The 23,516-nt window shown below is 34.6% G+C and overlaps 1 protein-coding gene across 3 annotated transcripts; it reads left to right on the plus strand.

Annotated features, from left to right (window-relative positions):
* The first annotated feature begins 129 nt into the window (after nt 1-129).
* On the plus strand, nt 130-21,733 carry LOC115442980 (zinc finger protein ubi-d4 B). Of its 3 annotated transcripts, XM_037442795.1 has the most exons (13): nt 130-225; nt 354-463; nt 1,236-1,329; nt 2,015-2,195; nt 2,639-2,842; nt 3,215-3,296; nt 10,289-10,540; nt 11,177-11,209; nt 11,277-11,536; nt 11,807-11,912; nt 16,719-16,831; nt 17,547-17,685; nt 17,987-21,733. In XM_037442795.1, exons 1-12 carry the CDS (start codon nt 170-172, stop codon nt 17,676-17,678), a joined length of 1,623 nt encoding a protein of 540 aa, XP_037298692.1. In that variant the 5' UTR covers nt 130-169; the 3' UTR covers nt 17,679-17,685; nt 17,987-21,733. The 3 variants fall into 3 exon arrangements, with proteins under 3 accessions (XP_037298692.1, XP_037298686.1, XP_037298696.1); XM_037442789.1 differs by lacking the exons at nt 16,719-16,831; nt 17,547-17,685; nt 17,987-21,733 and having other exon boundaries at nt 11,807-16,220; XM_037442799.1 differs by lacking the exons at nt 11,177-11,209; nt 16,719-16,831; nt 17,547-17,685; nt 17,987-21,733 and having other exon boundaries at nt 11,807-16,220.
* The last annotated feature ends 1,783 nt before the right edge of the window (nt 21,734-23,516 follow it).

The raw sequence follows: 23,516 nt of genomic DNA on the forward strand, positions 1-23,516 counted from the left end.
AAGCGTTAAATCGCATGGCTCTACTTTACAACTTTGCTAATATCAGCAGTTTTTGTCCTCTGATTGATTTACCTATCAACATAATGTGCTTACTTTTTCATTACTTGGCAACATTTTCCGGAAGTCTACTTCATGTCTGGACGTCATCAAATTAGCGTCTGCTAGTAAAATGGCGGCCGCCGAGATCCAGATAGCAAATCCTCCTAATTTAGCGAAAATTGAAAGGTATTTTGTTGTAAATACACGTAAAGTTAGATTTTTACCCTTATTTTAGCAGTTGTATAAATATTCATTCGAATACAGAAAGTGTTGTGTTGAGTGGAATGTGTGTTTATTTTGATTCGTTTTTGCAGTTTCCTCAATGATCCAAGTTACAAAGAAATTATTGAGAACTCGTCGACTTTCAATTCGCGATTATGCGCCGAAAGAAGAATGCGTATGCCGTTCATTGACACACAGACCGGTAAGCTACCTCCCTACGCACATAGCGTTTTCATTCACTCGTACAATGGGAAATAAATAAGTTCATAATTCCGTAGACTCTTCAAGAATATCCATAAATTTTATCATTTAGGTACTTATTTTGAAGAAGGAACGTTCGGGCGTCTCTCGTTATCTTGCTTGCGCTAAAGTAAAGTGTATTTGCATCCTTTTCTACGCCCATAGTTATGTGTTTGATATGCACGAGTATCACCATAGAATATATATGTAGAACATAATCGATAAGCCTGTAACCTTTTTTGCGTCTGGAAATGGCTTAATTTTACGTCCATAGCTAATGATAATCAAACAAACATGCACGTTGCGTTGCAGGTTTCAATAATTTCCGTGCCAGGCAAATATGTGTTTATTAATGAAAAAGAAAAACTGTTTGTGTAAACTTATTCAAATTGTGTTTGGTCATATCTGTCTTTTACACCAAACAATAAACGTTAAAAACTGGGTGGATATTTGTTTACTTTATTTTTCCAAAATATGGCAAAGGTTTTTGTGTTTATAGTTTTAGTAGTTCTAATAATATAATAGTAATAATAATATGTCGAAAATATTGCCATTAAAATGTACAGAAAAGGAGGGGACTACAAAAAATTATGGACATACAACTTTCGATAATTGATGTACCTTTAATAAAGAAGTGGCTAAAATGGCCTGGTAATAGTTATTTAAATTAAATAATATCTCTCAATAAAATATTGTCCATGTTGTAAATATTTGATGAAATGATGTTGTTGTAGGTGTTGCACAAAGCCACTGCAATTTATTTATGACCAGAAGACAGCGCATGCCTGGCCAGAGAGAGGGACAAGTCTATTCATATCCTGCACAGAGGTGATTGCTTTTTCAATATTTTATCTGACTTTTCAGCATTGGTGTATCTAAGGATTTTCTCTAGATTGGATAGCACTGGCAGGAATAAAAAAAATCTGCAGATTTAAATGATAGGCTCGCACCATGTGGGGTACTTGTGAGTATTAGGCTTTTTCTAGAGTGCCCAAAGACATTTCTAGGGAGGGTTGGTATGCCTATGCAAAGGAGTGTTATGAAGCAGAAGTTTGTGGATTCTATTTCTACTTTGAGATAAAAAAAGGATGTTTATCTTAGTTTTTTTTACATGGGGACAATAAATTGACCCCACTACACCTGATGGAAACCGGATTAGGGTCCAGGTATCTCTTTCTCTTACTTATCTGGTAGTTGCCTGATGATATATTGATCAGGTCAGATCTTGCCATCTGACCAACATGCCAGAATTTTTGAAACCAAATATACACAGGCCGATCTCAGAATGGGACACCTATGTGGGCCACCATGTTTGTGTATAGTGGTTGCTATCCAAACAAATACAATTATGCTACCACCATCAATTTATAAAATTGAACAAAATATAAGTAAAAACCATTTATGAAAATTACCATTTTTTATTATTATCGAAGGAAACCATGACCATCATGATTTGATTACACTCTGGATATAAAGTTGAGAGAAGACAATGTTTTAATATGCTTATTGGAAGATGGCGCAAAGCCCGACGTCAGTATCTGACGATGTCGTCGACGCGGTGGGGCTGGTGCGGGGCGGCGGACGCGGCCGACAGCGCCGCTGACGGGGAGAACAGCTCTGGCGTGCCTGGAGATGGCCTCGCAGGTGATGACAGCAGAGACGGATCTCAGACTGCTGCTAAGGATGATCCCAAGGTAAAGATTGTATATATAGAAGAAGTTGTGATGCTGTTTTATTAGCGAGCGGCGTGTAACTTCGACTTGAACTGAAAAAATCCAAATAAAGTAAAACATACTCATGAAAAAAAAACTATTACGTCACATTTTTTTCAGTGACGATATTTATTCAGAACAGATAACGACCAATATAATTAATTATCTACTCCTATAGTTTGTTGATCAAACCAAAATGTTTATTGTGGAAACCGGGTAATTTTGTAAATACTCTTTTGATGCTACAATTGTCATGCAAAATGTTCAAATTATCTCTGCTGTAGGGAACAGGTTCTCAGTGCCTCTGGCATTCCCATTGGCAATAGGCATTGGTAATCACTTATCATCTGGTGGGCCGTCAAGTTATCTGCCTTCATAAGATTAATTAATTATATTCCTTTTTTGACTTGAATTTATTATGACAGGAATGGTTCTACGACGAGCTAGCAATGGAGGAGATGGAAACAGGCGAGGAGCCGGAAGCGGAGTCGGACGAGGACTATTACGACGACACGTACGCGAACCGGCGCAAGCGGCGCGGCGGCGCGACGCCCACCGGGCCCGGCTCGCGCGGCGGCCGCACGCGCAAGTCGCAGCCGGACGACACGCCCGCGAAGCGCGGACGCGCTGTGAGTACTGTATTATCCACAACTTAATCTGTTCTATTTATAAGGCTGAAGAGTTTAGTTAGTTTTTCACTAATAGCTTCATTAATTTTCCCTGAAAGCTTAAAAAGGACTTAAACTCAAGCAAAAGTTGGTAGAATTATAAATAAGTAGTAACAAGTACCTTTTTGATGTGTGAAATTCGTAGTCCTGCAAGGGCAGTAGGCAGCAGGTAAGGACCTGTGTTCCTTAAAAATTATTTGTCCATCATTCAGTTCAAGGTTATTTTTATTCCATCAAAATTTAAATAATAATATAAAAGTATATTGTTTTAAGAATTTTAAGGTTTACACTTTTTTTTCATTCCTTTGGTTACCAACTCCCGACTGTCCCCAGGGTCGCGGCCGCAAGCGCGCCGGGCAGGGCACGCTGCCGTACGAGGTGCCGGGCGACGCCGAGAAGCCGTACGGCTGCGAACGTAAGTCAACGCGCAGGCGGCACTAGCGGCCAGTGCCTTAGCTCAGGTCCACAGGCCACCACGATCGTGTTTGATATAGCTGGTGTGAGAACAGGCTTAAACTGGAGATTCTCGAATCTTGGTTACTTTTTTTAGAAATTAACGAGATATTTTGAAGTTAGGTCATGCAATACTTGTTACTAAGCCCTTGCGTGCTCCATTGAAGATTTTAAAATATTATGTTGCTTTACATTACATTCATTCGTTGTTATAGATATCTGAGATAAAATTACCTGCAAATCAAAAAGGTGACTATCTTGTATTCTATAAGGTCTAATTTAGAATGTTATTTCAATGGAGCCATGAAACTCGGTTACATCAGCCCAAGTCAATGTCCACACCAGGCCATATCAAACTGTATGTATTGAAATTACGGTCACCTGAAACCACAAATATTTTATACTAAAACTCTTGTTGAAAATACGTCTAGGACCATATCTGGAGCTTCGCGAAGCCGAAAACTGTTTGTAACGAGCATTTTTATAGTTGTAGCCGACATTCCCATGAGTGCAATATAGAGAAATAGTTCAGGTATAATAAGTGGAAGCGCTGTGGGCGAGATTTTATTGAAATTCGGTTGTTGGAGTGGTCTACTTGATACTAGACATAATTTGATACTTCAAACATTATTTATTTTCTTTAAGGCATTGTCAGTATATGGCCATGCATTGTAGTTTATACCCTAAACTTATTTGAAAAGAGAAAGACTAAAGTTTCTTGCTCGTTCTTCTCTGGTGAGAACTGCTTTCCGAACTTGTGGTAAAGTTTATATTGATGGAATCTAAATAATGTATAACATTTTACAGGTCCAAAAAATTTCATTTAATTTTGTTTCATATAAACATAACATCTATAGAAATGAAGTGGTATTTAGCAACAAAATTCACATATGAGTGAAGGAGACTATTACGAGGGTAAAGCTAACTAATTATCTCCCTCTTTCCAAAGGCAATTTGTGATATTCACTGCTAACTGTATTTGTTTCTATGAGTCGATGGGTATTACTGAATGAAAAATAGTTTTTATATCTTGTCCACAGAGTTTCCTAACATTGCTGTAGTTTTTAGTAACGGAATCAAATTAAAGGGCTGTCTGAGACATACCTCTCCATTATATCATGAATTTGCTCAACAATATAAAATAGAAGGACCTGGGCTTTCGTAGATAATTTTATTATATACATTTATATTGGTTGTGAATGGATGAGAATTTGAAATAATAAAAATATCGAATAATGCGTTTTGAGTATGGTTACTTATTTATTTTGAAATTTGGCATGAGATATCGCAATTCACTTTACTATTGGCTAAATAATACGGTAATAAAACTTCAAAAAATTGACTCGATTGTATTGAATCAAATCGATTATAGCGATAAAAAATCGATTAGAAAAAAAAATTACAATCATAAATTCGCATAATACAAGTTCTCGTCCGTCCACACCGCGTAATATTAGTGAATTAAAATAAATATCACTGAATAAGCATAGTTCCGTAGAGTGCCGCCCGGTAGAGCGGACGTGGGCGGTACAGGCCAGCAATAAGATAGTTTGTGGGAAACAGCCGCTGTTGTGTGCCGTACGCGGATTTGAAACTTATGTACAAAAATATAAAGATTATTATAGAACGCAGATAGTTATGCACCATAGCATCTTGCTGTTTGGCTAGCATGGATATTATAAAAGAGATCTGAATATTTAATCGAGTTGAAATCGGAATTGGATATCGATTCAGAGGTATGTCAATTGCAAGTGATATAAAATGATTTAAAAACCCATTATGGTTCTATTTGATTATTGTAATAGAGTTCATTTTCCTCAATTTGTTAAGACAATTTGGCAGCTAGATGTATAATCAATGAATATGTAGTCAAGTTTTATAGTATAAAGTATCAACAACACCTCTCAAACGTTAGAAATTATTCTGATTTTTTCAGGCTATTTACTTATGGATTTCTTTGCAAGTGTGTCCTTAAAACAAAATATGAAGTGCCACAAAAGATTTTATATCTTTAAGATATCTTTCCATAATACAATAGTATGAAAAGAAGCTCTATTTGAAAGCTAAAACGAAACTGCAATTAGAATAATTGAATTAGTAATTGATTTGATTCAGTTGCACATAGAAAATCGTTAAAAATATGGTATTTAAAAATCCTTCAAAAACATTTCCCTTCGTAATCAAAGTCATACGGAATTGTCAATTTTGACTTACGTAACAAAGAAAATGCAGATATTTTTGCTAAATCACGTTATATACAAAATAATCAGTAAGGCAACCTTTCTTCCATAACAATTGGCACACAACAGCGGCTGAGTATAAGTAAAGAGTCGCAAATATGCCTTTTAATTGTTGTGTATGTATTGTGTGAATAGAATTAGTCTGTAAGTGAATCTCTGATGATGTGACGGGATTAAGATTTGCTGCATAAAAAATGTTAGGGGAATTAGATGAATGATTTGGAACGAATGGATCGTGTTTCGTAGGATGTTTCGTTATTTTTTTTATTATTTTACAAATAATATAACCTTACATACTGATCAGTGTCATCTAATGCCTGCCAGAGGGATGAGCGCAATATAATTATTTGTTTATTGGTATTCGAATTAAAACTTTGAGTGACGTTAGCGGGCGAGGAAAATGAAATTTTCGATATTATATAAAAAAAAACGTCCTTTTGGTCTAGTAGCAACGTAAAAAGGCTGTGGACAGTGAGGTCTTGCTTTTGCAGGTTGTAAATTTGTTTATTTTCCTAGCAGTCGTTAGTCGGTCACAATATGTAACTATTACATTGGGTTTCTAAAATACAAGTAAGGGTCCAATTGACATTCATTATCATACCGTTACCGTTTAAACCCAACTGTAATAACATTAATACAAATTTTTCTACGAAACACGATCCAGTGAAAGAATGTCTAGATCGCATTATTTAAAAAAATATATATTTCGAAAATTTAATCATGCATTTAGATTGATTTATTAACGTTAAGGCAAAGTTTTGTATCCTGTCGTTTTTTCGTATCGTTGTCTTCTTCACTGGTATATTTTAACTTAGCACTATCTATCCTTTTCACTCTTATTGGATGTACGTGTGAGGGAACAGGCGCGATATGTTTATAGGGGCGGATCAACATTAAAAAAGCAACCTTACCGCCTTACGCATAAATATTACTTCAAATTTTTGTGACTGCCCCCACCTAGTTTCGAATGCCGCCTAAGTTTGCCTCGCGGCAACGATGCACCCTCGGAACGATCCGCCCTTGGTTCCAGGCTGCGGTCAATTACAGTAAACGTTTTACAAATAAATAGAACACCAATTGAAGTGAAGTATTTCACTGCCACGTTATTGTGTCGTATGGAAGTGTAGTTGTGTTGTTTGTAAGGTAGTTATTACATTTTATTGGACGGATGATATTGGTTCTTTTCGGTTGTCGGGTGCAGAGGTCTGTGTGTTGTTATAAACCCTTCAAAAACTTGAATACTTTGCCTTTATTACTTCTTTTTTAATATGGCATAGTGAATCACTCAGATTTAGTCTTACTGGCTTGGTAAGACGTTAAAACTCCTTGGAAATTGTTACAAAAAAAAATGTTTTTTTTATATCGGAAAAAGTAATATGAAACGCACAGCCTCTGCACCATGAAACGTTGGCGCAATGTCAAAAACGACAGTATGGTAACGGTGTCTTATTAATGAATATTAATTGCAAATACATTTAGAATTGGATAAAGTGTGTACAAAATGTAAGCTGACGTCGGAATAGATCGGTTTTATGTAAACGTGTTGGGCCTTAGCAGAGTGATTATGTTATAGTGACGTTTCATTGGCCGATTGAAGATAATCAATATTACCTTAGTCAAGGTTGTGGCGCTGCGATCGATTTTGAACCTAATAGTATAAAATATCTGGGTCTTTTTATAAGAAAGTTGAGTAAATTTTGTCTTTTTTTTTAAATTGTGTATGATTTTCAAGATGGCCGCCGTCTGATCGATCGCAGCGCCATATCACAATCATTTTTATTCTATAACGGGATCTTATGAAGTAATGAAATTATTCACAATATTATAAACGATTGATGAATTAATTGTTTAGCACTGATTGGTTTTGAATGTTTATGACTCATGTGTCTGTGATAGTTTATTTATTTTCATTTTCTTTTTTTAGGCGATTGAATTTTTTTTCTTCCCGACAATGACTAAAGTTTTGCACGGTGTGTATGTGCCAAAATGCCAAATAATCTGAAAAAAAAAACTGATCCTTAAAATGTGAGCAGTGACGGGTCAGAGGCGATCTGAGAATAAATTAAAAACCCAACTCATTATAATTGCATAATCTTTTTTAATTTTTTTTTTCTATACTTTTGATCTTCCTGTTTGTATAAGTATTGAATATTTTATAACATAATTTACAAACATATTTCGTAATAAAAAATATTTCAAAGCATTATAAAAGCAGGGTTGTTAAATGAGGCAATATGATGGTTTACTTGTCATACTGTTTCTTTAGTATACAGTGTTGTGAAGGATTTTGGATATCTCGCCTATATGTGCCTTGAACGATGTTTTGTTCAGTCTTCCATTTAAAGCAATTGAGATCGATAAGGTCCAAGAAAGACAGTGTGACAACCTACTGTATAAAAATTTTCAAATAATTTAAAAAAAGTTTGCTTGCAAAGATTTAAACCGCATACTAATTTAAAAAAAAATGGTAATATTATGAACTTTAATTTCAATATATTAAATTTCATTTTACCCAAAACGTAATAGTTAACGTAAAAGTAAAATTATAGTTTAATTTAAGTTCAGTATAGATTTGTCTTGGCCGCGATTCGCAAATGAATTTAGTTTCGGAGAACATATCAAAATTTTACAGTATTAATAGTGAAATTTTAGTCATTGCGCGTTCGATTTCATCACAATTATTTATTTCAATAATTATTTTAACTTTTTATTTTATTGCATACTGTGACAACCCTACGGTTGTCGGTGTTAGGGGCGGGACTTTAACCTAAAGGCCTTTTGATTATATCGAAATTAGGGATTTGGCAATATGTAAAAAAAAAAAACAAGAAATATGTTACAAGTACGGTGGATATTTGTTGCTGCATTATGACGTAATTTTGTTTCCAATGGAGCCAAGTTGAAATAGTTTTGATCTGGGACAGTAGGCAAGATGGCTTCCTTAAAAAAATGTAAGGGAATGAGATATCCTATTGATAAGTAACCAGGACATCTCATTATTATATTTTTTGTTCTTTTCTAATAACTTTAACGATTGTAAACGGGCATCTTGTCTATGGTCACTGATCTATGAGAATAGGGTAGTTGACTTTTTTTTAAACACATTTATCAAAAATGTATTTCATCCAAAATTAATCTGAAAAAGAATTTTAAAAATCCACGCCATAATAAATAAGTTGTAGAGCTTTGAAATTTGGCGGAAAGGGAAACTGTCAAATTACAGTAATAGTGAAATGTGACGTCATCAAGTGCCACCGGGCATAACCCTGCGTGAGTGAGAAAAGGACAGCGCGATAACCCCACCACGCCTCAACTTTTGTTCACAACAATATATCAAATATGAATAACTGCTTTATTTTTCAACCAATTTTATGCTGATTTTACAGAAGAATTACTTTTTCATAATATTCTCTTACATTAAAATAATAAACTAAATGAAACATAGCAAACCTACCCTATTAATTATAATTAAGTCCCGCCCTTATTCATTGGCATCGAAATTTTAGTATTTACGTATAATTTTGATGTATGTGCAAACGAGTGGTGAAGTATTAGGTGATTCGATGTTATTCTTAGAGCCAATCTACATTGTCGTGCAAAAAATATGACGCCACATCCGGTATAACGGTTTCCTTTTCCTATACGATCGAAACTTGAATTTTTTGCACGTCCATGTACATTTATCACCCAAAGATTGTTATGAATTTATACAAGAAATATTTATGTTGAATAAGAAATAAAACTATCCAATGTAAATTTTATTTCATTGTGTGATTGCGACTCCAAGTTGCGGATCTGTTTGGTTCGCTGGTGGTTTTGCTCGACTTGACTATACATGCTGTTGTTTTTTTGTTGTGTATAGGGTGTGTTTATTTTATGTTGTAGGAAAAGTTTTTTTTTTTATAGATCATTATTATGTAAATTGTTATTTAAGATATTTGTACCGGAATTATATGATAAATGTGTCATAAAATATTAAAATTAATTTACGATTATCGAGTAAAATCACCAGTGTGATCTATTGTCGGATGTTTGTATTTGCGCGTTGCCCCCCGGCGGGCGGATCCACTGATTTGAAGTCATCAATCAAACGCGCCCCGCGGGTGCCTGCGTCCTCACGAACTGAACATAGATGTTATCACGACGGGCCGGCTTTCCAACAAAACTTGTATAAGAACGCTATTTGCAATTTTAAACTTTAAATACCAAGATTAAAGTCATAATTTCTTTGAAAATTACAAAAAATACGTTAATTTGTTGCTCTAAATTAAAAAAATGAAGTTTTTCTTTTTTTTTTTTCATAGCATTCTTATACAACATCGGTTCACAACGGTATTGATTGATGACGGATAATTATTGGAAGGCTGCTTACTGTGCGTCGCTTACCGTCGTGGTGCCTCCTATATTCTGTTCGGATGACGCGGGCCCCAACGTACCCCTGTAGTGATAAATGATAAAGTAGTGTTACGCGGACGGAGGCATCACGCGCGGTAAGTAATGTTGTGGCATATATTGTGTCGTATTGAAGTGATTGGAGATTTTTACTTTTTATAATTCGTCATTAGAGACATCTGGAATTTTCAAAAATCTAGTAATGTTGCTTGGATATGTTTTCGATTATTATTCCACAATGATACTTATCCAACCACTTCAATACGACATACAATTAATCAGCATTACGTATATAACATAACCCGTTAATGTGTGTGCGTAGTGTGCGGCGCGAAGTACAAGACTCGACCGGGTTTGACGTACCACTTCACGCACACGCACAAGGACCCGCCGGCGGGCGCGGGCGCACCGCCTGGCGCGGCGGGCAGTGACGGCGACTCCCGCGACTCGCCGCACGCGACGCCTGCGCACGCGCAGCACGCGCAGCACGCACAGCACGCGCAGCACGCGCAGCCCGCCACCGAATATCAGGATAGCTACGTGACATTTCTGAACAACCCGGCTGTTGGAGCAGGTTAGTTTCGTAAAATTTTATTAATAGATTCTGGTGTGAGTGTGAACTGTCTGCGAGTAAAATAGACCGATATTGTTTTCTTGATATTCTTATGTATGTAGAACTAAAGTTGCTAAGCTTAGAATTCAACCTTAAGTCATATTCCTGACGGTCGACAATTCATACTCACATGTTTTTAATTTTTTAGCTAAATTAAATTTGTCTAATTTTGTAGATATTTTTTATCACTTTCTTCTAATTTCATCAAAGCTAATATCACTCCATTATTATCAATATTTATTTTTCTACTTAACCCCAATTATTGACAATCATATTTTCATAATTAATAGGTCTGCTAAGTGGTTGACAATGGTTTCTCAATGAACATATTGAGTTCCTAATTGTATTTCTCTTATTGTTACTGAGCTTTACTTATCTCACAAAAGCATTGTTAACCACATAGACGGCCAACATTTTCATGTCATGAATTGGTATCATCTTAACAAAAATGCATAATTTGCACATAATATTTAATTTAACATGCCTAAACATTCATTTAATACACAACATCAACGAACCATGTGCACTCATGCATTTATGTTAGCTCACCTGTAGTAAAAGCTATAGCAATGTTTTGTTTTTGTTTTGATGTTCTAGAGCTGCCTCTAGTGGTACTGCAACGGTGCACAGGTACGCAACGTGTGTGATGAAGTGTGGGTGGTCGGTTAGAGGGTCGTGTAACGTGCGTTTTGCGCAGGCGTGGGGCCGCCGGGCGCGCGCCGCTCGCCGCCGCCGCCGCGCCCCGCCTCCGCCGACACGTCGAGCTCCGACTCCGTGCTGCCCGCCGCGCCCGCGCCGCCCGCCGCGCCGCTCGTGCCGCACGCGCCGCTCGTGCCGCCGCCGCACGCGCCGCTCGTGCCGCCGCACCCGCCGCACGCGCCGCTCGTGCCGCACCCGCCGCACCAGCCGCAGCCCAGCGCCAGCACGATGCCTGATCTCAAGGAACCTGAAACTAAGGTGCACTATTTATTCATTTCAATTCCATCAGCTTGCCAATATTTTTAAAAGCAATTTGTATACAGAATTAAAAGATTAAAGCACACTTGCAAAACTTGAATTGATGCTAAACTGATATTTTGATAGCGTAGTTTCTCTTTTATATTTATCATGGTAATCCCACCCAATAATTACAATAAAAATCATATTTAAAGTATATAATTTTTGGCACAAGTTTTATATTCAAATTATTTTCACATACAGTTGTAACTCTCAAAATATTAATTCCAGGCGTCCCCCTCCCCCTACTGCGACTTCTGTCTCGGCGACGACCGCGAGAACAAAAAGACCGGCACGCCCGAAGAGCTTGTCAGCTGTTCGGACTGCGGACGATCAGGTAAGCGCCGCGGCCGGCCCAGGAACGGGACTCGAACCTGCTACCACATAGAGAACAGGGTGTGCGAGCGGCACCGACATCTCCGAGAGAGCGTCAAAATGAACGGCGTGGTCGAGATCACAACTTCCATGTCGTACTCCGCTGACGATTTTGACACGTTCGCGTCACAGACTAAGCTGCTGAGCGATGATTACGGATATCCGGTGTCGCCGCCTTCCTCCCGTCAGAGTCCTAATTACGATGACGCACTGTACAAGTAGATTTTTTTAAGTCGCTGTCCTGCCGTTGCATAGCTTTTTACGCGTTACCTGGTTAATTCGCTGATTAAAAAAGTAGGTTTCAAATTATTTCATTAAATAACGTTTCCTTTGCTTTTTAGTATGCTATACTAATTGCCTTTTAAAATCATCGGTGTGACCAGTGACTTAAAAATTCTACCAAAACACGTCGGCGGGGTTGCCGGTCACAAAAAAAAGAGAATATCACACTGTGATTATTGTGTTTTTGTTGCTTCCTTACCAAAGAGGTTTATGTTAAATTGACATATTTACGATTAGTTGACGAACAGTTATTATTAATTATGTTATAACATTCCAAAATTAAGTTTTATTTACATAATAATATCGTTTGTTTATTGTTAGTAATCGTTAGGTATTTTAGTATAGAATAGGTATATCGAGTTTTTAAGGGCATTTTGTGGTGTAGGAGTTGCGTGAAATATGATTTTTTTATCGTTTAACTTGAACTCATTGAAGTCGCGATGACGTTACGCAATGAAAATGTTGATCTTAAAAAATAGTAACACGTTTTAAAAAAGTTATTTTATATCAAATAAACTATTTTAACTTGTATCTATCCACCATAATGGGGATCAAATTATTTAAAAAAAATCTGAATGTCTTTACAATTGTTTAAATATTATTATCGATGTTGGTGTTGCCATTGTTTCTTTTTAAATCGATTCTATTATTAGCCAGTTGCAATTGTGTTAAACGTAAGGGTTTATTATGTGCCTTATATTACATATCGCTGTGGGATGTGTCATATTTATCCATTCATATATCCTATAATGGACATACAACGTTGGACTCTACATTTCCCTGGCTCACTATTACAAGGTCCTATGTTTATTTTTACTTATATTGGAAAAATTAGATGCAAATTTTTATGTTGGGAAAAATTTGAATACACAATAATTAATGATTCCCCATTTATTTATCTTTCGGGGTGTTAGAAAAGTTACAAAAAAATTTCATTTATGTGTAAAAACAATATTGTAGGACCTTCTAATAGTGAGCCTGCAAAGTGTGTCCAAAGTCAACTTTCATTGACACTTCATTTGGAGCGCTTAAATGATTCTTAAAGTCACCCGAGGTTCAGTTCGAGGTTTGTTCTGCACTGTGCGTACACGTGCGTTTTCTGTATAGCCGAGGCGCTCATGTGCACCGCATGCTCGAAATATATCAGGGGCCTTATTGTCTATGATAGTGTTCACTCTGAACACTGCCGTGTTACGTGTCATGGAGTTAGCGTGGAATGGTATTCCAATGCCAATTTTTTAATATCATAAATGCAAGGAGTTATGTGCTGTCAAAATAACGTGTCGCATAGGGAATATCACACCATAGTCCAATCCAGGATCATTTAATAAAGTTTGATTAAAATACTGCTTTATTGCTCAAATATAAATCATTTTCATTGTCGTTATTGCTTAACATAGTACGTTATTTTTTCCATTGTTAAGTCTTATTTTAGGCTTACTAACGAAAGTCACTGTAAAAGTAGAAGCGCACGTTAACCGCTAATAAATCGCCCGTGCGCGCTAATTCGATACTTTTTTTGCTACAAACAATATTAAAAACAGAGCTTATTAACTAATAGTAACGTAAGTTTAAATATTGCCGCTTGTTTATAATGATTACCCCTCAGGATACCTAAAAGCAGTCACTTCCATTTTTCATACCAGGTGTCATTCTATACCATGCTTGTCTAGTCACGCATCGCCAAATATAAAGTCATTAGATAAGCGCACGCGCATCATAACACATAGATCTCCATCTACTGGTCTATAAGAGGTAATAAAATAGGATTCAACATGTTGACCGTAATACTTAGTAAGATATCGTCATCCTTTTTGATGTAACTGTCATAAGAATCGATAAAAACTCGAATCGAATCGTATCGATAAGAAGTTGACTCGTGATTAGAAAAAGTATGAATGAAGTACGAGTGTTCCTAAAGATTGTACATATCGATAAATATGTGAGTATGCGACTATTCGATTAAAATCGTCCGTGTCCATGCATGTGGAAAAATTTGTACGTCATATCGTAATTTTACTGAATAAAATAATATCGAATAATCAATTCGATCAAAAAATATAGGAACAAGAAATAATCGACATGTCTTGTTGTCTTTAGATTAATTTAATAAATATATCAGTTATAAAAATATTATTTCTTTATTTAAATATATTTACAATTGAATGAATTATAGTTATTTACAAATATATCATGCGCCTACGCATAATATTTGCTTTTATCGATTGCAGAAAGTAGGCGAAGCCTATTCGAATTGTTTAAATTTGTTATTTACAAGTTTTAACGTCTTGTGATCTATCGATATGCCAAATCCAAAGCTTATATAAATGCCCTTTAAATATTTATATATATTGAATATTTTGTAGTGTTTTTATTGCTATAGACAAGTACACTAATCCAAAGAGTACATACTAGGAGTGTTTTCGTTGTACACAAAATATTTCGTTGTTGAGATTCTATCATTCCTATATTATATAATCAGTATCGATGTCTATATATCTAGATTAGATGATGTAGTCAAATATATACATATTGTATTGTGTATATTATAGAAAAATCATAATATTGTACGTTACACACATATTCGATATGGTTTAGATTTTTGAACGGATTCTGAAAGCATTGATATTTGTCATGAATTTTAAATGTGGTTTCGGAATTTCTTCTTTAATTGTATATCTATATTTGCAAGTTTTAAAACTACGTTCAGTGTAAGAGAAAAGTTTAATTGTAACGGATTTTATTGCGGTTATTTATATATTTTTTTTCCCGACGATTCGAAGACTGCAACCTTCATGGTCACGAGACGGACTGAGGTGTTGGTCCATCCGCAAGTGAGTTATAATATTTACCAACATTTTACAATTATTCAATATAATAATGACTATTGTCACTTGATTAATTATCTTCTAAAGGAAATGAATTTGTGCAAGGAAAATATAATTTAAAATTTTCAATAATAGTAAATTTTCGTTAAAATCAATTTTATTAGTATAATATCTTAAATTTAAAAACGTTCCTTTTTGTACTTATAAAGATTTATCGATTATAATGCTTTCAGAATCTATTTTCATCTATATAATGTAGTTATATGTAGATATAAGTTACCATGAACGCAATAAGTATACACATATTTGTTGTAAGAATAAATAACAGCACATAGGGGCGTTTAAATTACTTAATTTTAATGTTATTCATTGTAATAAGGGACCACAACTAAATAAAATTAGTTTTTAGGTGACCTGAAGTGATCTGGATACATAAGGGAAATGAGAAAGCCAAAGTTAGGTCCCTTTAGTTGTTTGGGTCCAATAATTGGCGTCTATCGTATCTATTATATCTTTTAGTTTCGTTCCTATGTATTAGTTACATTGATTTATCATAATTTTATAATTATATTAGTTATTTTCGAATTGTATTATTTGTGGAAATTTTATTGTATTTTAATGGATCTTTATTCGTATCTGCGGTGCCTTATGTATCGATAATATCTATGTAACTTCCGATGTTTATCGTGGCAATATCGGTAATAAAAATTTACATGACGTATAGGCATTTTGTAAAGAACGATATACTATTTTAGTATTATTCTAAAATCTTCATTTTATGTTTAAATCTATTAATGACTGAATATTTTATTAAAAACGTTGTTATATTTCTTCGTAGATGTTAATCTTGAAAAGTATATATATGTTTATCGTTCGTTACGATTTCCAAAACCCATGTAAAAAATATGTTAACGCCTTCACATAAGGTGCAAATCATGTTACCTTTATCGATATCTTATTTATCGACATAGTAGGGAAGTGCATAAGAAACGCAAAACATCCAAAGATAAAAAAAAAAAACATATTTTTGTTTGACATTTTATTCTATTGTATATTTTATATTAGTGTAAGCCCGAGAACATTGTTTTTGAAAATATCGTTATTTTTTCTTGTATTCCGTGGTTTTATGAGCATTAAAAAGTGTATCGCATCGACTAAAATATCGTCTTTTCATTGCGTTCTGTGCTGAAGAATAGTGAATCTTTGTGCACTTCCTTACGACAATAATCGTGATAATTTAAATCGAATAAATATATGCCATTATACACGGTGTTTTATAAGTTTTCTTTTTTATTTTCGTTCACTATTGTTCGGCACATATATTTTCCCTTTTTTTTTTAATAAAAAAAAATGCTTATGAACGTTGTGACAGTGTAATGAAGTGTTTTTTTTATAAGGTAAGCTTAATATATGTGCCTTGCAATTTGTGAATTGATATACATTGTCGATAAAGTTCTAACACCATGATTTCATTATTAAAAACTTGTGATTTGGAAAAATAAAATTATAGAAAAAAAAATCTCGTAAATTCCAAATTTGATTCTTTATTTAGATACCTATTTTTCAATATTTTAAACATAAATAAATTTTCCTAGTGTTAGAACTTATTCGACAGTAACTCTTTTGTGGACGAATACCCATGTCATACCAATTTTCAGGTCACCCTACATGCCTGCAGTTCACGGTGAACATGATAGTCTCCGTGCGGAAGTACCGTTGGCAGTGCATCGAGTGCAAATGCTGTTCTGTATGCGGCACCAGTGATAACGATGTGAGTAATGTGACGTCACTGCATTGGCTACCAGTGATTTATTTATTTAAGGACCGAGGATACACGGCATATAATAAATACAATGTCGTAGCATTTGTACAATTAACAATGTGACGTGCCTTTTCAATTATAGGAGGCCACAGCATGCAAATTTATATATTAGTGCAGCGGCAAAAATAATATTATATGTTATTAACATTATTTAGATATATAAGTAGAAACTTAAAACAGACAAAAAAGGATAAAACATAATAAGAAGTGACAGAACATAACAACGTCTTATGTTATAACATGTGGTGGTGAATGTGATAAATTATAATTATTTATTGTGAGTATGTTATAATTGCAGGATATATATTGTGCTATTATGTTGTATCTCTCCTGCGGGAAATTACGGTACAAAGGCCGGTCCTTTTGGGAGGCTAGCGTGGGGATAGAATGAATTAAGAATGTTGCGAAAATAGGTTTTCAGAAATCGAAAACTTATATCGATATTGCTATGATAATTATTATGTGAGGTTTACACATCGCTTATTCAAAGACAAATTGTTACTAAATCAATTTTTGAAGGATTGATTTATTGATCCCATCATAAAACTTACCTACAAAATTTTAAACAAATAAAATAAAAGGTTTTGCAATTGTTTAAAGCTTGCTATATTATATCGACACGTAGTTTTATACTCAACATATTGGACGCATTGGTTTGTTTCAGGACCAGCTGCTGTTCTGCGACGACTGCGACCGCGGCTACCACATGTACTGCCTGGCGCCGCCGCTCGACACGCCGCCCGAGGGCTCCTGGTCCTGCGCGCTCTGCATCAAGGAGTTCCACACCACGCGTTGAGCTTCAGGTCAGTTGGTATAAGTTTTGAGGGATACGAACACATATAGCAAAATATTTGTAGATATGGTACGTAGTGCTGAGGTTTCAGGTTCGATCCTCGGGTCGGGCTGAGTGTTTGGATTTTTCTACTTAGTATCAGCCCGGAGAATTTGTATCTGGTATGGCGAAAAGCTCGCTTCCAATATCGTCATACGACGGAATACGCAGAGCGAAAAGCGGGTGCACCAGTTGCGCCTCTGCCTACCCCGTCGGCGATAAAAATGCATATATAATAAATAATTATATTAATTATATTATTCTTATTCCAGATTGCGGAGTAAACAAGAAGTATGTACAGTGAGAGTACGTGTAAGTTGTGTCGCGGTACGATAGGGTGATCAGGTGTATCTTGTCATTGGTTAAGTCGCTCGTAAGTTATGGATGTACGTATACAGTGTTGCCATAGATTATAGAGTTATTTTGCCGCGCGTCGGTGCCCTTTGATTATTGTGTTTGTAACGTAAGCAATTAGTTATATAAGTTGTGAAATTATTTATTGCGCTGCTAACTCAACAAATCTTAAATCGATTAAATTTCGATCTCAAATCGATTAAAATCAATTAGGACTTATACAAAACTTAAATATTTCGCGTCATTCTACAATAAACTGTATTTCATTTAATCAATTAACATTTATAACCGTAAATGATTCCATACCTGTTCAAACTACATGATCAGTTGAATGCATTATACAAATAGAATTTCAAAATGCTCTATTGATTTCCCGAAAGCTAGTAAATCATCGGGCCCCGTCGCGCGTCGTTGTCTCGACCACGTATCTCTTGTCAAAACGATTCACTAATTCGGTATTATAACTGTCTTCTACCTCTACCGGTGCTTGCTTTAGTATTTTAATTTATTTCGTCAGCCACTGTCTCGCGTACTATCGACGAATATACGTAATGTTACTGAGATTTTATCACTTCCTTGTAATGTAGTGGTTGGTGGCGTCGCGTGTTGGGAATGTCGATATTAGCTCGGTTGATTTATCGATAAGTTTGATAGTGTCGATACTTGGTTTATCATGGAATGCCTTAACATAAAATATAATTTTAAAATCTTGTTTAAATCATCTAGAAAGGACACTCCTAGTGCTTATTGCCATGTATTATAAAATCTGTCACTTTCAATGCAACTATAATATATAAAATGCAATACACATATTATATCGGTACGCACACATAAAGAAATCTTAAACACTTATCTGTTTCACGCACACTACAATAGTCTTTATGATTGTGTCTATAAGTGTTCGCTCTTATACTTTGCCAGAAATGTCACACAAGCAGCCTCCCTTATAGGTTGTATTCGATTAAAAATTTAAAAACTTTATCTCAATTAGTATCAAAAATGTATATATAAAAGTAATTTGACCGTAATTTCCGATACACGCGACGCGACGCCGACATCTTCGCTTGAAACTCGTTGTATGCATTTACCATTTGTATCGATATATGAAGCGCACACGTCATTCTACTTTGTAAGTACATTAGTCTGTATGTATGTGTGTACGTGGCTGTTTTGTGGCACAGGTGTCCTGTAAGACAAGATTTAAAAAATCGATTCTAATTCAAATATCGAATGATCGAATTGAGGTATAAAATCGATAAAAAAAATGTTTTATTTATTTGTTATAAATATACAATAAATAGCTTTTGAAGTGCATTTAAGTTTTTTTAAGGACACCATAAATAGTTTTAACTCTGGCCAATCTTAGAGTAGTAACTTTTTTAAAATGTTACACAAAATTAAATATTGTCTATTGTAAGTCTGTGTTTACAAAACAATGCCACAATTAAATATAAGTGTGGACAGTAAGCAATGTGTGACATTGTATAAATATTGTATGTAACATTAAGATCATTATTATTTTTGTACTAACCTTTCTCGCTTCCAATTTGAATTTGACGGCACAATGCATTCCAAAAAACGTTTGAAATTTATTATTAACTTATATGGACACGCATTAGCAATTATCTTTTATATTATATTATTTTGTGATAAAACAATACGTATTTTAGGTTGTGAAAAAAAATATGGCTCGAAACACTAAGTGAAAAAACATTTTAACATTATGAATTTTAGCTCGAAGTATGTTTTATATCGAATTAAAAAAATCGATTCTTCCAATCATTCGTATTCGTATCAATCTATCAAAATAGAAAAATAAAATGGAATTAAAATGAAATCTTCCAATATTGATACATGAATGATAAATCCAAATAGGTTTGTGCCAATATCTTGTATCAATACTTTGACTGTTAGTGCGTGTCCGTTTTAACTAACAAATTAACTTTAATAGTATTTTAATCGGACAAAATCGAGTGCAAGTACATGTTAACCGAATTAAGATAAGTGTTGCCATCTCGCAAATGTGTTTGAAATGTGTAGCCATAGTTGTATTATACAGAGTGATTGAAATTTATTATTATCTGACATAATAAAAAAAAAATCCTTTGGTTCATTTATGACATAAATTTTCTTATTTAAATAGGTATTTTGCTGCAATTAAAATAATAAAAAAAAATGTTCTCATTAAATTTAATTAAACAAAAGTGATGGAGAAAATTTGAGATGTTTAAAACGATTAATAGCAAAAAAAAAATTCTGAAGTTTTTTTAGTTAAACCAAGATTCATAACCGATTATATAGTTTTTGTAACAAATATCGACTATAATAACTGAAGATATTTTATTTGATCCAGATAATATTTATAATGAATTTCCATCACTATGTAAAACACGAATAAATAAGTACAACGCCCATAAGCTTTCGTATGTCCATACATTAGGTTAGTTAACAATAGTACGTAATGAGCAATGTCGGCTTGTATTATTTTTGCAATATTTTTGTAAATTTCTGAGAAACAACACTGCGAGAGATGCAATGGTTAAGTTCCAACAGGGTTTATTATGATTTATATCTATGATTTTAATTAGTTTATAGTTTTGTAATATCGATAAATGACGCAAAATGTCGATAATTCTTGTTATCGACAATTTATTTTCGAAGTAATTATTAAGTTGTAGCGAAAGTGGAGTTAGTGTTTCGCAGTGTTAGTACTCAGAAACGAGACGTTTTCAGAAACTTGTATATGAATGTTTGACCTCCAAACGTTTGGAAGTAAGGGAGGTTTGCGGCGCCCGGTATTATTGTTAGTGTAAAAAATTGTAAGTGAAGCTGTGATCAGATAGGAGGTTGTGATGCCTGGAGTGGGTGGGTTTACAAGGATTTTTAAAATATTTTTTTTTATTTGTAATTATTAGAACCGTAGCGCGGAATCCGAATTTGCTTTAAAACCTCGAACAAGTTTCATTCCTGCCAGCCTACAGTAACTTTTCTATTGTATTTACGGGTCATGTTGAGCCATCAACGTAAACGTCTGTCATAATGTATCTTATTAGCATCGGTGTAAGGACGATTATGTAATGACACGCTGCCACTGCCACGCTTGCGAAGTTCTTTCATATTGAGTCCAGAACTTGAGTGCATTTATCACGCGCACGTTGTCATTACGGTCCAAATGACATATATATGTAAATTATTTTAAAATTTACAGTAATATTTTTTACACGTATAGATTCTAAATATCGATATCGCTTACTCTATCAAATGTTTTCTTCTCTCTCACGTGTGGGGTGGATGGAAAATTATGACAATATGTATGACAGACGGCCATAATAATTTTAAGTGTACGGTCATACCTTGCCTGTTCTTCGCTGGCGGTCGTTCCCCATCGATATCGATTCGTGCATTGTTTTAACATGTCATAAAAAATTAAATCGAATACAATTTGTTTTAATATATATATTTTTGGTATTAGGTTTTTTTAATATTCTTTTGTATATATTAAAGAAATTTTGCTCAATATTTTCGTTATTTTTCGATGGACATGTTGGAACAATGCATGCGAGTGGAGGGCCGCGTCTGAATTTAGATTTCATGTATCGTATAGTAAGCTCCATCGTGTAACGTGTTATACTGTGGTGACGTAAGGATAAAACTGATACTGTGAATATGTGTTTTATTTCATCTCTTAGGGTCTGTTTCACAAGTTTCTATTAACTATATGTCATAAGAATCTTTAAATAAAAATACTTCTAAAATTCTTTTGGCTTGGCGTTAAAAATTATAAAGCTCTGATCACACCAGGTCAGCGATGTATGCGTCATAGACTCAAATTACTGTAACAAAGTACATGCCAAGCAAAGGCCAAGCCAAAGCCAAAGTTAAAGCCAGCCACGGAGGTTAAATGCCGCAACTATCACTCGAGCCAACCAGCAGTATCAATATTGCTTATGGTCCGCCCTTGATTGTTCGTGACTTGACGTCCAACTGTTAAATGACGGGTATAAAAATCCAAGGCATTAATTTCAATGGACATTCAATTGTGTGCACTAGTACAAGGCGAAATGCTGACCGTCTAATAAAATATAATTATTAAACCATTTGCATTTATATTCCATCCTTCTGTTTTATTACATTTCTAATTAAATCAATCTCTGGATAACGAAGTAAGACTATTTACACAAGATAAAGAAACTTTTAACTCCTTACATAAGGTTAACTATTAGAAAAGAACAATTGACCAATGCAGGCAAAGATAATAAAAACAATTTGAGGGGTTATCAAAATTATCATTAACAGCTAAACAAAAAAATTGGAAAAAGAAAGAGAACTCAGGCGCAGGAGCAGTGGCTTTACTTCCTTTTCGAGGTATAGGGATATCTTACGATAAATTATCTTGACTCCGACCTGCGCCCGAGTAACTTTTAAGATGAAAAACCCAGTTACAGTTCTTTTTGGACCGATCTGGGATTTGAACCCAGGACCTCCCGGTAGTCGTACGCTTACCACGTACGCATTACATGTGTCATTTAAAGATGAGTAGTAGGAGTACAACACTGGAAGTTAACTATGTACTTCGCCGGAATGTGGTATACAACCCTTTATCAGTTGGCGGTATTGCTTACTATCAGGCGGCATACTCGTCTCGTCATTTAATTACATTAAAAAGAAAAAAATCGTAAAAAATATATTCGACTCTTGAAAGGCAATCATATCTATGCGACAAATATACCGAAAATGTATTATATAAATATTTTGAATCACCATTTTTTCTGCGTCATTTGATCTAGGTTTTGTAGGTCTAGGACAATTTTAACAACATTAGACTATATCTTTATACAATAAAAAGTTGAATTGATATGAATTTTCATATTAAAATCAAAACATTTAAAGCATTCTACTCAAAAAAATCTGATTGTTGCTTAGATATTGCCTTTCAAGCGTCGATATTTATGAAATTCAATTTTCTAGCAATCTGCAAGGTGTTTAGGTAAGCCGTGCGTGTAACACTATCATCTTGTGGTATAGGGTGATTTTTTAAATGTGAGAGGAAATAAAAATACATGTATTAACTAAATATTTTTATTTATGGAACAATTCACTATTTTGTATTATAAGAAACCAAACATCTATTTTGGCATTAAACGATTGAAATTTGTCTACGTCGCTAAAATTGCACGATTCTACTCTATAGCTACGTTAAAACTACACGCAAGGACACTACGGCGCGTTGTGCATCAAAACTATAACAGACCTATAGAATAACAATATATAGGTAACATTTATAAAAGATCACTTGAAACAAGAATATCACTGGGTCTAACAAGAGATAAACGAAGTAAAAAAGTAACAAAATAAAAAATATTAATTAAGACTAATATATTGGGTTGATAAATAATATTCTCATTACTTTATATACCAAAGAAAATTTTCTTTAGTATTTTTTCTGTC

The sequence above is a fragment of the Manduca sexta genome, chromosome 4, assembly GCF_014839805.1.
Source record: "Manduca sexta isolate Smith_Timp_Sample1 chromosome 4, JHU_Msex_v1.0, whole genome shotgun sequence".
Taxonomy (NCBI): Eukaryota; Metazoa; Arthropoda; class Insecta; order Lepidoptera; family Sphingidae; genus Manduca; species Manduca sexta.

What these genes read in the sequence shown, in the direction of transcription:
- LOC115442980 (XM_037442789.1), top strand. Translation starts at nt 170, where the DNA reads ATGGCGGCCGCCGAGATCCAGATAGCAAATCCTCCTAATTTAGCGAAA. An exon ending in GGTACTGCAACGGTGCACAG is followed by an intron (nt 11,210 to 11,276) that starts GTACGCAACGTG and finishes CGTTTTGCGCAG; the next exon opens with GCGTGGGGCCGCCGGGCGCG. An exon ending in TCAAGGAACCTGAAACTAAG is followed by an intron (nt 11,537 to 11,806) that starts GTGCACTATTTA and finishes TATTAATTCCAG; the next exon opens with GCGTCCCCCTCCCCCTACTG.